Source organism: Gopherus evgoodei, chromosome 2, assembly GCF_007399415.2.
Source record: "Gopherus evgoodei ecotype Sinaloan lineage chromosome 2, rGopEvg1_v1.p, whole genome shotgun sequence".
Taxonomy (NCBI): domain Eukaryota; kingdom Metazoa; phylum Chordata; order Testudines; family Testudinidae; genus Gopherus; species Gopherus evgoodei.
This window is the reverse complement of record NC_044323.1, coordinates 226,772,318-226,788,360: the sequence shown is the minus strand read 5'-3', so window position 1 is coordinate 226,788,360 and position 16,043 is coordinate 226,772,318. Positions and strand designations below refer to the sequence as shown.

At 49.2% G+C, this 16,043-nt stretch overlaps 2 protein-coding genes across 2 annotated transcripts; both read right to left on the bottom strand.

Annotated features, from left to right (window-relative positions):
* Positions 1-283: 283 nt before the first annotated feature.
* LOC115645190 (transcription factor SOX-17-like) lies at positions 284-2,631 on the bottom strand. Its single transcript, XM_030549567.1, has 2 exons — positions 2,125-2,631; positions 284-1,556 (listed from the first exon to the last, which is right to left on the bottom strand). The coding sequence occupies exons 1-2, from the start codon at positions 2,420-2,422 to the stop codon at positions 655-657; spliced, it is 1,200 nt and encodes a 399-aa protein (XP_030405427.1). The 5' UTR covers positions 2,423-2,631; the 3' UTR covers positions 284-654.
* A 10,347-nt stretch (positions 2,632-12,978) lies between these two features.
* LOC115645189 (transcription factor SOX-17-like) lies at positions 12,979-15,407 on the bottom strand. The gene is made up of 2 exons (XM_030549566.1): positions 14,910-15,407; positions 12,979-14,233 (listed from the first exon to the last, which is right to left on the bottom strand). Exons 1-2 carry the CDS (start codon positions 15,205-15,207, stop codon positions 13,332-13,334), a joined length of 1,200 nt encoding a protein of 399 aa, XP_030405426.1. The 5' UTR covers positions 15,208-15,407; the 3' UTR covers positions 12,979-13,331.
* Between the last annotated feature and the right edge of the window lie 636 nt (positions 15,408-16,043).

Below are 16,043 nucleotides of genomic sequence, written 5' to 3'. Positions count from 1 at the left end.
TCAGTAGTGTGTCCCAAACAAAGGTACAGTAGGTCTGGTTATTTCAGCACTAAGAGTCCAAACGTGGCAAGTAAAAGCCTTGTTTCATTCCAGAGATCCTTTGCCCAAATTAAAGATGGCAGGAAATCACTCACAGGCCAAGTAATTACATTTTTTCCCCACTCCATGATTTCTCTGCTTAGAGCACGATTGACATTGCCATGGTCTAAAAAGGAATGCTACTAGTACAGAAAAACAAAAGCATAAGAAATCTCAGTGATTTATTTTCTAAAAAGTACAAAGTAAGTCAATCTTTTAAAGGAGGCATTTCTAAAAAGTTTAACTAGTAAAAACATTTTGCGCAAGAGGCACCACTTTTATCATTACTCTTACAAAAGAGACAGACATTGACATATAAAACAGATGAACCAGTTGCAGGTCAGCCAGCCATAGAAGACCCTTACCTGTATGTTATAACAACCATGTTTTATCTCAAACAGATAAGAACTTTTTGACCCAGGTTGGCTGTCCGATACCTCCAGTGAAGATTCCAATAAATTACATAAATAGGGGCAAAGCACACACCCTTTTGTACAAGGTTTCCCATCACCAGGGGGTCCGCCAAAGACTCCCAGCTACTTCGCACCGCGAGAGCGCTGGGAGTGACCGTGTCTCTTAGGCATCTGGGTAAGTGCAGTAATACACAGCAGTACTCGCATCCGAAACCACCGAGGAGATGGGCCCGTGGGCGTCCGGCGCGGCCAGGCCGGCGTCGTGGCCCGGGAAGTGGAGCCCTAGCTCGGGCTTGCAGGCGAAGTGCAGGTACTGCTCGAACTCGGTGCGATCCACGTCGCCCAGCAGCTCGTCCTGCGACAGGTGCTCCAGCGGCTCCCTGCACTGCTGCGCCTCGGGCGGCGGCGAGGGCTGGCAGGGCTGCGGCAGCAGCTGGGGAGCGCGGGCCTGGCCGGCGGGCGGGCACAGCTGCCCGTAGTAGGCGTGCAGGGGGCCCTGGCAGCCCAGCAGGCTCTGCAGGGAGCTGAGCTGCCCCAGCGGCTCGGCGCGGGGCAGGAGCCTGCGGTGCGCGGCGCTGGCCTGGCTCTCGGCCCCGTGCGCCGGGTACTCGGCCGCGGCGTAGCCGTAGGGCGCCAGCTGACACTCGTCCTGCAGGGGCGGCGTGAAAAAGGCCGGCTCGCTCTCCGCCGCGTCCAGCGGGGACGGGTCCGGGGTCGGCAGGTTGTAGCCGTCGAAAGCGGCAGCCAGGGGCTGGCAGTCCCGGTAGTGGCCCAGCGCCGGGGGCAGCGCGCTCTGCACGGCGGGGTAGCCCTGCTCCGGGTAGGGCAGCGCCAGGCTCTCCACGCACATCCTGCTGCCCTCGCTGGGCAGCCCGGCGCCCGATGCCTCCGCCAGCCCGTGCGCCAGGAAGCCGCTTTCCACGCGCTTCAGGCGCTTCACCTGCTTCCGCCGGCGCGGCCGGTACTTGTAGTTGGGATGGTCCTGCATGTGCTGCACCCGCAGCCGCTCCGCCTCCTCCACGAACGGCCGCTTCTCCGCCAGCGACAGCGCCTTCCAGGCCTTCCCTGCGGGGCGACAAACCGCGTAACCCTGCGGCTCTTCCGTGCGCCTCCCGTGCGTCCCCACCCAGCGCCCGGCCGCCTGCGCCTGGCGGCCTCCATCCCCCCAATGCGCCCCCACCCAGCACCTGGCCGCCTGCGCCCGGCCGCCTCCATCCCCCCAATGCGGCCCCCCAACGCCCGACCGGCTCCATACCCCACTACCCACCCCGTGCGCCCCCACCCAGCGCCCGGCCGCCTGCACCCCCGCACCCACCCCGGGGACCCCCCCCGTAGCCCTCGGCTGCCTCCATTTCCTCCACCCCCCGCCTCGAGCTCCCCTCGCTAACCCAGTCCCCGGGCGAGAGGCATCGGCCACTCCTCCCAAACCCTCTGCCCCCAGCGCACCAGCCCCGGCTCCAGTCCTCGCCCGCGGGGCAGGTACCAGCAGCACTCGGTAATTTTCCCTCCACGCCGCTCGCAGAGGGCAGGGACCATCCCCCACTCCGCAGCTCCGGGCCAGGCTGGGGCAGGTGGGCGGAGAACCCCCCCGGCCCGGCTCGGCTCAGGGGCCGGCTCGCTAGCGGACACTCACCCAGCATCTTGCTGAGCTCCGCGTTGTGCAGGTCCGGGTTCTGCTGCGCCAGCCGCTTGCGCTCGTCCTTGGCCCACACCATGAAGGCGTTCATGGGCCGGCGGATGCGGGACTCGCTTTTGGCCCGGCTGCTCGCAGCCCCCGCCGGGGCCGCCTCACTCTTCACCTTGGCGTCTGCCAGGGGGCTCAGGGACTCTGCCCACTGGCACGGGCCCAGGGCCGGCATCATGATGGGGAGCGAGCACCTTGCCTGCGTCTGGTCGTCGCTGCTGGCGTATCCCGCATCGGGGCTGCTCATCTCGGGGCAGCCGGGCCGGAGCCACCGGGAGGAGCCGGCCTCACCCGGACCCGCCTCCGACCCCTCCCCGGGCAACAGCTGGCAGGAAAAGAACCGTCTGCTCCGAGCAGCCCCCGCTCCCCTGGCTCGGCTGGGGCAGCAGGGACAGCTCCCCTGGCAGGCTGGGCGCGGGGACGCCGCTGATTGAAGCAGGGACTCAGTGAGGGGGGGGTGGCACAGGCTCACTGCTGGCAGCTGTCAGAGCGCGGCCCTATTTACCCAGAGCCGCGGCCAATGGCCGGGCGGGGGCGGGGTCTGGGCTGGGAAGGTGACGGGGGGCTCGATGCTCTGAGCAGGGAATGGAAGAGTCCCAGCCCCGCCCCTTCCAGTGACTCTTTACCTGTGCAGGTTACAAGACAGCGCCTGGCGGGGACGGATTTTTCTAGGATTCAGGGTACGGGGAATTGTTCGGTCAAGCAATCGTCCATGTGAGCAAATTATAAACCGATACTTAGCTGTAACCTTAACTACGGAAACACGGGAGGTGGATGTATAACGGCAAGCATATCAAGAGATCTTTTATATGAATTGTTTGTATTGGCCCTGGAGATCATCTCATACATGGACTCTCGTCTGTGTCTTAGCTTGACAAATCACCTGTTTCATGTTTGGTGTACTCTTATTAAAAACTAAGCAACACTCATTTTATTTAACGTGAAACGTGTCCCTGGTTGTGTTTTATATCGAAATGTGTATAAGTGACGTTAAAATTATACCAATTTCTGAAATAAAATATCGCATTTTCTAAAAATTGCCTTTTAATTGTTTCTTTATGAAAGATTGTTTTTAAAATATGTTATAATTAAATATATCAATGTTCCCCGAAAACATCAAGTGTCCTTAAACATTAGATTGTGAAAGATTCTTATTTAGATAAGGAAGTCTGGACAGCTCTCGGCAAATAAATTAATATTGAATGAATGAATGAATGAATCATGCTTTAGGTTAATTAAGTCCATCTGGCAAGTAAGCGCAACACTTTCCCCCCTGATAAAGTATGCAACTCTTTGTCAACTCCTCTCCACCAAATAGCTGGCAAGGGTGAAAGAGGAAATCACTGGATAATGTTAAACATATGCAGTGTTATGACTGGCTGCAGTGCCCAGAACCTTAGAGTTCAGGTGCCAAGTACCCATGATGACCAAGAGGATTGTGCATTCTTTTGTTTGTGGGGGTTTTGGTTTTTTGTTTTGTTTTGTTGTTGGGTTTTTTTTGTTTGTTTTTGGTCGTCGTCTTCTTCTCTAGAAGCAAATGTACTAATTACTTTGGCTTCTTTAGATTTCTTCCCATGCCTGCGTTTCAAATGGTAACATGCAAGCAATTTTGTGTATTTCTTATCAAATAAAGTAATTTAACCCATTAATTTAGTCCTTAACCTACCACAAAGGACCCAAACCATTAGCAAGTGAGTAGTTTAACGACAGGCTCCACAAAGAGAAACCATTCCATCGAACCGTTTGCCGGGGAAAGGGTTTGGGAATGGAATACACACTGGTCAAGAAGGATCAAGGCCAGCAGTAATTGAAAGGTGTCACTGTCGGCTTGTTTAGCAGATGTTACAGAAACCAATGCAGACCAAACCTATTCTTTTATATATATATATATATATATATATATATATATATATATATATATATAATCCTTGAACTGCAGAGTAGATTTGAACAGCGATTTAATCTCTCCACAAATCATCTATATTCTTTAGATTAACATTACTCTAAATGACTCAAATCAGGCATTTGCCCCCTTTTTATATCTTGGGGCATTGTAATCAGCAATGGATTTTTTTTATGTACAGAAAAATTCAACAGCTTGACAAGAACAAGAAAAATATTGTTATTTCACAGCTCAACATTGTCTCTACATTTTCTGTCTCTCCTGGTTTTGCAATGATTTCACAGGACGGTTATATTACATGGAATATAGAAATGAATGGTACAAGCACTCCGATTATGCTATTGATGCTGATACTCAATCCCGTGTATTTTACCTTGCCACTAAATTTTCAAAGGCGGCAGATTTTGTAGGGGCAAAACATAATTGCATCTTAGAAATGACCTGGGAGAGCTGGAGGTTTTGACATGCTGTGGGGGAGCTGGTGTGCTGTTTTTGCCCTCTAAAGGTAGATGAAGATTTTCCTAATGGGGTTGGGGTGATCCTCTTGTCTCCCCAGTTTCTGCCTGTCCTAAGAATGGGTGTAGATCTGACTTTCATCTGGGGTAGACTGAGTTTCTGCATTCCTAGATAGCAATATGTGTCTGCCTCAGTTACAAACTTTATCTTCACATTTCAACATTGTTTTGTTTAAAATTGTAAACAGAATCTGCTTCACAGTTCTGCAGTGCAAGAACTGCAGAATACTTGGGAGGCTGGCTGTATAGCCCGGGGTTCTCAAACTGGGGGTCGGGATCCCTCAGGGGGTCGCAAGGTTATTACATGGGGGGTTGCAGGCTGTCACTCTCCACTCTAAACCCTGCTTTACCACTAGCATTTATAATGGTGTTAAATATATTAAAAAGTGTTTTTAATGTATAAGGGGGGGTCGCACTCAGAGGCTTGCTGTGTGAAAGGGGTCACCAGCACAAAAATCTGAGAACTCCTGGTATAGTCCCATGGAATTTACATACACTTAGGAAACAGAAACTTTGGAGTAAAATCATAGTTGTATTTACGGGCCAGCGCATTACTTAAGTCACCTTTTGGTGACTACAGGCCAAAGCCTGTCATTCCTTCAATGTGCTCTGGGCACTGCTGGTAACAACTTCATAGGATTTGATGCTTTAGCAGGCTCCAGGTGCTGAAATCAATGCAGAGGGCGGAGCTCCTGTTCTGGATCACCACCACCCTTCCTGTATATTAGTGATATCAGAGCACCAAAATGTAGACAATAAAAAACGACACAGGATCTTATTGGGGGACGGGTAGATATGCCATATGCTGCCTCCAAAATATACAAATAAAATTAGTTATTCTATACACATTTTAGAAGTAGTATATTATAAACTTACCTTAGTCACAAGGGATGTTGTGAGGCAAAATTCATAGGCATTTGTAAGCACTTTGAGAGCCTCATATGGAAGAGCCCTGTACAGGAGCAAATAATGTATTATTAATTTAGTATAGATACTTGCCAGAAGCAAGATGACTTTATGCAGTTCCTTCCTCTAATGGCTAGGCACTAGGGAGAATGGGCCAATAACTCAATTGTACATGGATTTTGTGTGCACAGCTGAATACTTTGTCGTGTACACATTTCTGGGTTTTATTCCCACTATCAACTTTTTTCTTCTTCCTGTAAACATATGATGAAAGAGCGGCTTGGACAGCATCTATACTAACAGAAAGTCACTCATAACTTTAAATGGAAATACTGAAAATGACATGAATAGTTAAGGCACTAGACCAAGACTTAGCTCTTGGCTCAGTTCCTGGCTCTGCCATAGACTTCTTGTATGGCCTTGGTAAGTCACTTAGGCCCAAACATTTAGACAGGTGTTTAACATTAGGCACCTGTGTAGTCCCATTGACTGGAAGTTCCAGCTGCACAGTACAAATAATAGGACACAGTCCCTGTCCTGAAGAGTATTCTGTTCAAACTGACAAAATAGAAAAGAGGTGGGGGAAAGAAAGTAACATTATTTTCATTTTACAAATGGGAAACTGAGCGAAAGAGTGACTCCCCCTCCTCAATCTTGGAAGCACTTAATTATTCCTGTGGTTAACGTTAAGCTTGTATTTGTTCACAGAATTGGGGCCTCTGGTCCTGGCTCCAGTAGAATTTTCAGGAGTGTAATTACATTGAGGTAGTTGATCATTTTTCCTCCTACCATTTGTCATTGTTGTTGATTTAAATTATAAACTCTTCAAAGCAGGGACTATCTCTTGGTATGTGTCTGTATGATCCTCCTACAATGAGGCTCTGATTAATGATTATTAATGATATTTATTATGGTAGTACCTAAGGACCAACCAAGAATGGGACCCTCTTGTGCTAGGCACTGAACAAATACAAGGTAGTAGATAATCCCTTCCCCAAAGATCTTACAATCTAAATAGATGGACAGACAGGATAGGAGTTGGAGGAAGGGATAAAACACACTGTTCTGCCCCCACAGCTTGCCTCAACTGCTACTGGCCCTAACCTCCCATGCTACCCCATCCCCATACCTATTCCCTGTCCCAGCTCCTTCTGCCCTCTACACCAGCTCCTTTGATCCCCATCCATTCCCTTAACTCCTACTGCTCCCATCCCCTCAATCCTACTCCCACCCCAGCTCCTCTTGCACTTGCCCCATCCTACCCTCTGCTCAGCTCTCTGCCTTTCCTCCCTCCATCCCCCAATCCTACCCCAGCTACCTCTGTCCCTGACCTCTCAGACCTGATGCTGAGCTCAGATGCTGCCCATAGAGGGGGCGGACAAACTTTTAGGCCTGAGGGCCACATCAGTTTCCGAAATTTTATGGAGGGCCGGTTAGGGGAGTCTGTGCCTCCCCAAACAGCCAGGAGTGGCCCGGCTCCGCCCCCTATCCAACCCCCCTGCTTCTCACCCCCTAATGCTTCCACAGAACTCCTGCCTCATCCACCCCCCGCCCCCCGTTTCTTAACGGCCCCCTGAGCCCCCTACTCCTTTCCCCCCTCCCCTGACTGCCCCTGGAACTCCTGCCCCTGACTGCCCCGTGGCCCCATCCAACCCCCGCTCCTTCCTGACTGCCCCCCGACTCCTGCCCCCATTCAACCCCCCTGTTCCCCATCCTCTGACCGCCCGGACCCTTATCCATACCCCCGCCCCTGACCATCCCCCGAACACCCCTGCCCTCTATCCAAACCCCTCCCCCCCGCCCCTTACCCCGCTGCCTGGAGCACCAGTGGCTGGCGGCGGTAGAGCCGCGCCTCCCAGAGCACCGGGACAGGCAGCGGAGCCGCCCGGCTGCAGCCAGCCAGGCAACCGCGCAGCGCAGAGCACCGGGTCAGGCCGGGCTCTGTATTAGTAAAATAATAACAATTTTAAAATTGTGTTTACACTATAATAGCCCCCAGAAACTTTCAAGAGCTGAACAGACATATAGGAGGGCTTGGTCCCTGACAGAAAGAGTTTACAAGCTTAGACCTTGTCTATACGAAAAACAAAGTTGCTTTGGGTGAAATTGAATTGATTTTAAATCTACCTAGCTAAATCAGTGCAAACCCCTGCTGTGGACCCACGCAAACCAATGTAAACCTGTTTATATCAAATTAGCTTAATACAGTAAAGTCTGTAGGAATTGTGTTTAAAGGATCGGAGCCTTTAATCTATAGCCCCCATAAAATCATCTCACTGATTTATATACTCCTAAAGTGAAGACAGATCTGATTTAACTGTTCTCCCTAACATGGTTCTATAATTTAGATTGAGCCTAAATGTAACAAAATGGATAAGTCTGCGTTCAAGGTCTCATCAACACGGGAATTTTAATAAAAATGTCCCATCATTGCTAATCCCACTGCAACTACACCAATATTAGCAAAACTGGTGCAGACGGGTCTCCAGCTCCAGCAGCCATTTTCAGCACCTGGCTGATTTAATTGACCTGGTGTGGTTAGAGCCCTCTACACTAGAGATTCCACCGTTTTTACAGGGGTGCAACCTACACCTTTGTATTAGTATAACTGGACACTATTATTCTGCTGAGAGTAGCTTTTTGGGGTGAAGTTAATAAAACCCCTTCCCAGGCAACATAAATAAAACTGTAAAAAGGCTTTAAGGCTTGTGAATTTAAAGCAGAACAGCTATTCCCGATGTGCGTATAGAGTTATTCAGGAATAACTAGTTCACTTTAAATTGATACCCTATCTTAATCCACATTTGTTTCTTTATGTAGACAAGATATACTCTTGACAATTAATTCGGAGTAAAGTAGATTGTGGATTTAAAGTGGATTAGCTATTCTGAATAATTCCACGTGTGGATGTGCTTATTCTGGAATAATAGGAGTGCCCTTTTCCCGATTACTTAAAAGTGGATTAAACTAAACCAGAACCAAGCAATTTTATTCTGGGATAAGAGAGTCCACACAGGCAGTTATTCCTAAATAGTTATTCTGTAATAACTCCCTGTGTAAACAACCGTTTATACTAGACAGGAGTGTTCACACAAGGGACAATCCGGTATAACTATATTGGTTTAAATTCACACCTTAGATTATACCGCCCAAACCTTCCTATATAGACAAGGCCTAAATCGTTTGGTTTTTTCTACCGATTTATTGAAATCTGTGCAGAACTGGGAGTACACCAGCTCTAACGGGGAAATTGGTAAAAAAATGTCAAGACTCACATGCACTCAACTACATAACACGGTATGTGCTCTACTGTGCCACGGAACTAGCGTGCTGTGATTGGGAACCTCAACAAGGTAGTTTTGCATAGATAAGTAATTAATTACTTGGTGTGGGATTTTTAAATAGGAAGAAGCCCAACCTTAATAACTTTGGGGTTTAAGTGGTCTTAATTAAGTTTCGAAATCCTACGACAGAGGTCACACTTCGTTTAAATAAATGGATTTAAGAAACTGACTTGCTAACGCTATTGTTTAGCTGGAGCCTTTTTTGTTCTCCAAAGGTTAGGTTAACCTGATTGCTGTATCTTTGCAAGTGAAAATATGAAAACTTCAAATTGCTAGATCTTTTTTCCCGGGCCGGGACTTAGTTCTAATCCTGATGTTAAGGCAGTAGAGGGGCCTTTGTTTGTCTTTGGTTAGGAAGAAGGAGGAGATGGTCGGTATGAGCAGAAGACTGTGTATGCTTCAAGAGAACATTTAACATATTCTTTATGTAAATTGCTCCCCTGTCAGCAGGAGATCTGGTGTCTGACAGGATGGACCTTGAACTAAAGCAGGACTTGTCTTAGTAAATTACAAATCTGTCACAAACGCCTTCAAAGCATGATAACAAATGCTTAAGTGGTTAAATGTTAAGATCTTTCAACAAATTGTCCACGAACATTGCTCTTACCAATCAGAACTAAATTCACTTGGGCTGTTTTCCTGGGCTTTCAATAGTCACTTTCCATAAATATCCTAGAGAACATTGTGTAACATTGTCAAAAGTGGCTACGTGATTTAGGAGCCTAATTTAAGTCTAATTTCTGAAAGTCAAGGCGCAGGAACTGTTAGAAATGTTAGGCGGAGTGCAGGGGCAGTTCTCAGACATGCTATACTTTAAATTAACTTGACCAAATATTCAGAGTCAATTTTGAACTCCTAAAAGGGAGTATTTGGCGCTAGAAACCCGATTCTTACTCAAACAGGGAAGAGGAACTATATCAACTAAACCATGTATCAAATCGAATTAAAAAACAAGTCCCAAATTTCAGATGTCAAATACTCTAATTGAACTGTTGAGAAATTATCTACATACCAAAAATATTCATAGACGCTATCTGTCAAATGTTTGATTAGTGAATAAACATATTCATAAACTGTATACAGTTACCCCCACCTACTCCTCCCTCCAAAAAAAAAAGGCTAAATTTATCAAATAACTCTCACCAGTAATTATTCCCAGCTCTATAATTGTTATGTAAACTTTTCTCACATTTGGTCATGGACATAATTTAAGTACATGACAAATATCAAAGTTAACCCAATTTTTTAACTATGTGAAAAGGCGGTGGCAATTTTAGGGAGGAGGTGGAAACAAGGAAAGGGATTCAACCCAGACCTCAAAAACAGCTAGAGATGTTGCTCCCAGTTTCCAAAAAACACAAAGCCACCTATTTATTTCCAAGCAATTTCAGACCCAGGGAAGAACCAGGACAATTTCTGCCAAAAACGACGGGTGACAATTGATTACTTGAAACTATTTTTCCATGCCTAGCTGCGGCCTGCATTATTAAAGGCACGGTACTTTTCCAGTATATTTGAGTATCATGTATATCTGTACTTAGGGACATTTCTCTAAACGTGATTTTTGATCAGACATGAACATCTGATTTTCTCATTGAGATTGCGGGGAATTTGACTGTTTTTACTGAATTTGTCTGAGTCGCTGAAATATCTGTGCAGGTTAAAAGCTCTATTTGCTTTTGCATTTTTATGCTGAAGTTTGCATGGGATCAGGGCATCCTAATTTATACTGAATTCTGCTCCTGGATCTGCTTGGAGAGCTGTTGAGTTGATCGCAACAGTCATGATTCTATCAACTCCAGCAGGCGCTTCAACTTGTATTATCCCTAGCTACTTGTGAATAACATGTACGCGTCTTGCTCTAGATAGCCAGTCCAAAATGGACTTCCTGCTAATTTCTTTATCTGACAGAAAACATTCAACGATATTTGGCTAAAATTGCAAAGTCTATATAGCTCATTCAATATAGTCACATCAAAAACTGCAATAAATAATCCTCCTCACACACACTTAATGTGAGCTAAGGACATTAATATCCTTCTGTAGTCTAATGATAAAACAGGTCCGCTATATTTTGCACGTACACAAATAGAGCAAAAAAAGGCCTGGATGCGCCTTTTCCAAAAGGCAGCATAGGAATAATTTGACATGCTTTGAAAATGTTACCATTTTGGGTCCTTTTCACTCAGGACCATCATCTAGACATGGGGCTCTAATTTTTAGAGTAAAGCAGAGTGCCACTGGATTGTAAAGTAAAGCAATGAAAAGTAAAGTAATGCATCTTTTAAGAGTAGACTTTTTCCTTTCCCTCAAAGACCACACTGATTGGTGCTGAGCAGAGATTTTGCAGAAACATAGGCAATTTAGAATATTTAAATCCAACTGCCCACACAATCGAGTATTTAGAGGTATAAATTATCTAAATTGTGCCTGTAAATTCCAAAAAATGTAGGCAAATGGTAACATCTGAAATCTGGTCCTAATTAATCTGTTTGAAAGGGCTTCCCCCTAATGATATGTACCAAATTGTGTTATTACTCCTAGGCAAACCCTATGTCCGATGTGATATTTTTGCTTATATTAGGACAAATTAATTATCTGTAGAATTCCAAACACAAGGGATCTGCTCTCAGCTAACCTGAGTGAGGAGACACAGAATGGTGTGGAGTAAACAGCACACACAGTCACACCACTACTGCACAGTGAAAAGAGCAACAGGGAATGATGCCCACTATTTTAGGAATCTTGAGAGTAGAACATTGTACAAAGAAAGTGAGCTTTGTGTTCTAATTCAAAAGTTGCTACTATAATGAAGTCATATGCTACATTTCAGACATAATAACACACAACTGCCTTAGGGCCTGATCCAACATTCCTGGATCAGGCACTGTCTGCATCAATTTTCAGGTAAAGGATACTATTTCATTTCACTGTCCAGATAAAAGTCAGGTGAATCATAGGATAGCTAGACCTTCCCTCTCACCCCATCTCCAAGGGCTCTACTCTGCCACTCATGGCTGGGGCAGTACAATACTTAAAATAGTGCCATTGATTTCACTGGGAGTGAAGTGTTAACTTAGGATAAATAAAGGAAGCAGAAGCCTGCCCCAAAACTGAATATGAATTTATAAATCCAATGTCACCACTTGGTCCACCCCTACTTCCTCTTAGTTGAAAACATTTTCTGAAATTAAACATTTTAATCCTGTATAATTATGCATGTGTTTTTAACTTAACACTGGAATGACCTCACGGAAAGGTTTTTCTATTTGAAGTGGCACTGACATATTTGCAAGGTCAGACCTAAATGGAGGAGTAATGCTTACCAGTAGGAACACTAACGTCTAAATGCCCGTTTTGACTTATTAATTGAATGCTCGGTTGCAAAAATAACAGCTTCCTGAATATTTGGGAACCAGCTATGGAAAAGTGAACTCTAGAAGCCTCCCATTTTAACACACTGTGTGGTTACAGTGTGTTAACTAAAGTACAATGTCAGATTTACACTTGAGGGGACATTGACTCCCTTCAGTCTTTTCCCATAAGTGAATCCTCTTCCACATACCCCGAAGACAGGTGTTCAGTCGCAGACTACATTATTTCTACATGAGCTAGTTGCATTTGTTGGTTGGCACTTTTAAAGAACAATCCTGTTCCCAATGAACTCAAACATCTGGGCTATTCATTAGATGCATGACCAAGAGCTTAAATATTTTGGTGTAATCTTTCCTTTCCCTTTTAACTTCAATTTCACTATATGCATACAGATAACGCAGGTTATATTAAAATTTTTAAGTTCAGTTAGACTCAGTTAGCCTCTCCAAACCAAATCCCTTAAAAAAAAAACAGCATCTGAATTTTCTAAGAGAAAACAATATTTTGAGGGGATAGATATTTATCAAATCCTTCCGCCATTTAACTGAGATAAGACCAGGGGTTAAAAAAAAAAAAGTCGTTTGACATTATCTCCGATTACTTATATTTAAGTACAATGAAGTTCTCTTTACTGTAAAGGCTTTCAATGAAAAGAGGACATTTATCTAAGTCATTAGCTACTAATTACCATATACATTAAAATACTAATCGTAGATGTAAGGAGCCATAAAAGTGAAAACATTTATTATTTTTCCCTTTATTTGTAAAAAGTGCAAAATTAGTCTGTACAAAACCCAAATTCCATATGTATAAAACTGAACAGTCACAGCATTTACACAGCATCGTGAACTCTTCCAGGAGCTGATAAATTACAGTCCAACTGTGAAGCTATCTGAAGTTTAAATAGTTTTAACTTTCAGTTAAGCGTGAAACACTAGAATTGCACCACTTGGGGATCAAATGGAGAGCTGTCTTTCAAACCTTGAGTGGGTCTCTGTCACCTGTCAGTTCTCAAGATTCCAATAAATTACATAAATAGAAGCAAAGCACACACCCTTCTGTACAAGGCTGCCCATCACCAGGGAGCGAGAGCGCTGGGAGTGACCGTGTCTCTTAGGCATCTGGGTAAGTGCAGTAATACACAGCAGTACTCGCATCCGAAACCACCGAGGAGATGGGCCCGTGGGCGTCCGGCGCGGCCAGGCCGGCGTCGTGGCCCGGGAAGTGGAGCCCTAGCTCGGGCTTGCAGGCGAAGTGCAGGTACTGCTCGAACTCGGTGCGATCCACGTCGCCCAGCAGCTCGTCCTGCGACAGGTGCTCCAGCGGCTCCCTGCACTGCTGCGCCTCGGGCGGCGGCGAGGGCTGGCAGGGCTGCGGCAGCAGCTGGGGAGCGCGGGCCTGGCCGGCGGGCGGGCACAGCTGCCCGTAGTAGGCGTGCAGGGGGCCCTGGCAGCCCAGCAGGCTCTGCAGGGAGCTGAGCTGCCCCAGCGGCTCGGCGCGGGGCAGGAGCCTGCGGTGCGCGGCGCTGGCCTGGCTCTCGGCCCCGTGCGCCGGGTACTCGGCCGCGGCGTAGCCGTAGGGCGCCAGCTGACACTCGTCCTGCAGGGGCGGCGTGAAAAAGGCCGGCTCGCTCTCCGCCGCGTCCAGCGGGGACGGGTCCGGGGTCGGCAGGTTGTAGCCGTCGAAAGCGGCAGCCAGGGGCTGGCAGTCCCGGTAGTGGCCCAGCGCCGGGGGCAGCGCGCTCTGCACGGCGGGGTAGCCCTGCTCCGGGTAGGGCAGCGCCAGGCTCTCCACGCACATCCTGCTGCCCTCGCTGGGCAGCCCGGCGCCCGATGCCTCCGCCAGCCCGTGCGCCAGGAAGCCGCTTTCCACGCGCTTCAGGCGCTTCACCTGCTTCCGCCGGCGCGGCCGGTACTTGTAGTTGGGATGGTCCTGCATGTGCTGCACCCGCAGCCGCTCCGCCTCCTCCACGAACGGCCGCTTCTCCGCCAGCGACAGCGCCTTCCAGGCCTTCCCTGCGGGGCGACAAACCGCGTAACCCTGCGGCTCTTCCGTGCGCCTCCCGTGCGCCCCCACCCAGCGCCCGGCCGCCTGCGCCTGGCGGCCTCCATCCCCCCAATGCGCCCCCACCCAGCACCTGGCCGCCTGCGCCCGGCCGCCTCCATCCCCCCAATGCGCCCCCACCCAGCACCTGGCCGCCTGCGCCCGGCCGCCTCCATCCCCCCAATGCGCCCCCACCCAGCACCTGGCCGCCTGCGCCCGGCCGCCTCCATCCCCCCAATGCGGCCCCCCAACGCCCGACCGGCTCCATACCCCACTACCCACCCCGTGCGCCCCCACCCAGCGCCCGGCCGCCTGCACCCCCGCACCCACCCCGGGGACCCCCCCCGTAGCCCTCGGCTGCCTCCATTTCCTCCACCCCCCGCCTCGAGCTCCCCTCGCTAACCCAGTCCCCGGGCGAGAGGCATCGGCCACTCCTCCCATACCCTCTGCCCCCAGCGCACCAGCCCCGGCTCCAGTCCTCGCCCGCGGGGCAGGTACCAGCAGCACTCGGTAATTTTCCCTCCACGCCGCTCGCAGAGGGCAGGGACCATCCCCCACTCCGCAGCTCCGGGCCAGGCTGGGGCAGGTGGGCGGAGAACCCCCCCGGCCCGGCTCGGCTCAGGGGCCGGCTCGCTAGCGGACACTCACCCAGCATCTTGCTGAGCTCCGCGTTGTGCAGATCCGGGTTCTGCTGCGCCAGCCGCTTGCGCTCGTCCTTGGCCCACACCATGAAGGCGTTCATGGGCCGGCGGATGCGGGACTCGCTTTTGGCCCGGCTGCTCGCAGCCCCCGCCGGGGCCGCCTCACTCTTCACCTTGGCGTCTGCCAGGGGGCTCAGGGACTCTGCCCACTGGCACGGGCCCAGGGCCGGCATCATGATGGGGAGCGAGCACCTTGCCTGCGTCTGGTCGTCGCTGCTGGCGTATCCCGCATCGGGGCTGCTCATCTCGGGGCAGCCGGGCCGGAGCCACCGGGAGGAGCCGGCCTCACCCGGACCCGCCTCCGACCCCTCCCCGGGCAACAGCTGGCAGGAAAAGAACCGTCTGCTCCGAGCAGCCCCCGCTCCCCTGGCTCGGCTGGGGCAGCAGGGACAGCTCCCCTGGCAGGCTGGGCGCGGGGACGCCGCTGATTGAAGCAGGGACTCAGTGAGGGGGGGGGTGGCACAGGCTCACTGCTGGCAGCTGGCAGAGCGCGGCCCTATTTACCCAGAGCCGCGGCCAATGGCCGGGCGGGGGCGGGGTCTGGGCTGGGAAGGTGACGGGGGGCTCGATGCTCTGAGCAGGGAATGGAAGAGTCCCAGCCCCGCCCCTTCCAGCGACTCTTTACCTGTGCAGGTTACAAGACAGACAGCGCCCGGCGGGGACGGATTTTTCCAGGATTCAGATCAGAATGCGAGGGGAAAGGGCGCCTATGGGTATATGCTCTACTGTGAGAAATCCCTTTTTAAAACTATGTAAACTCATTTGTAACACAGTTGAATGTATCCTAGTAATAATTATTATGTCGCTGATGGCTTGAACTGGGACCAAACAAGAGCAGCACCTATTGGATAGGCATTGTACGAACACTGAATCCTAAATGCTCCCCAAGAACTTGTAATATAAATAGTCAAGACAGAGAAATATTAGGAAACGGGATAAACCATAAAAGCAGAGCCATCAATATGATGGGTCAAACTTCACGTTAGCTCCACCATTTTTAAATTTTAGGTAGAGTTTGGGTGGGAGGGGATTATCTAAATCATTAGCAAAATTTGATACCTCTTTTCTCTAAATTTCGTAA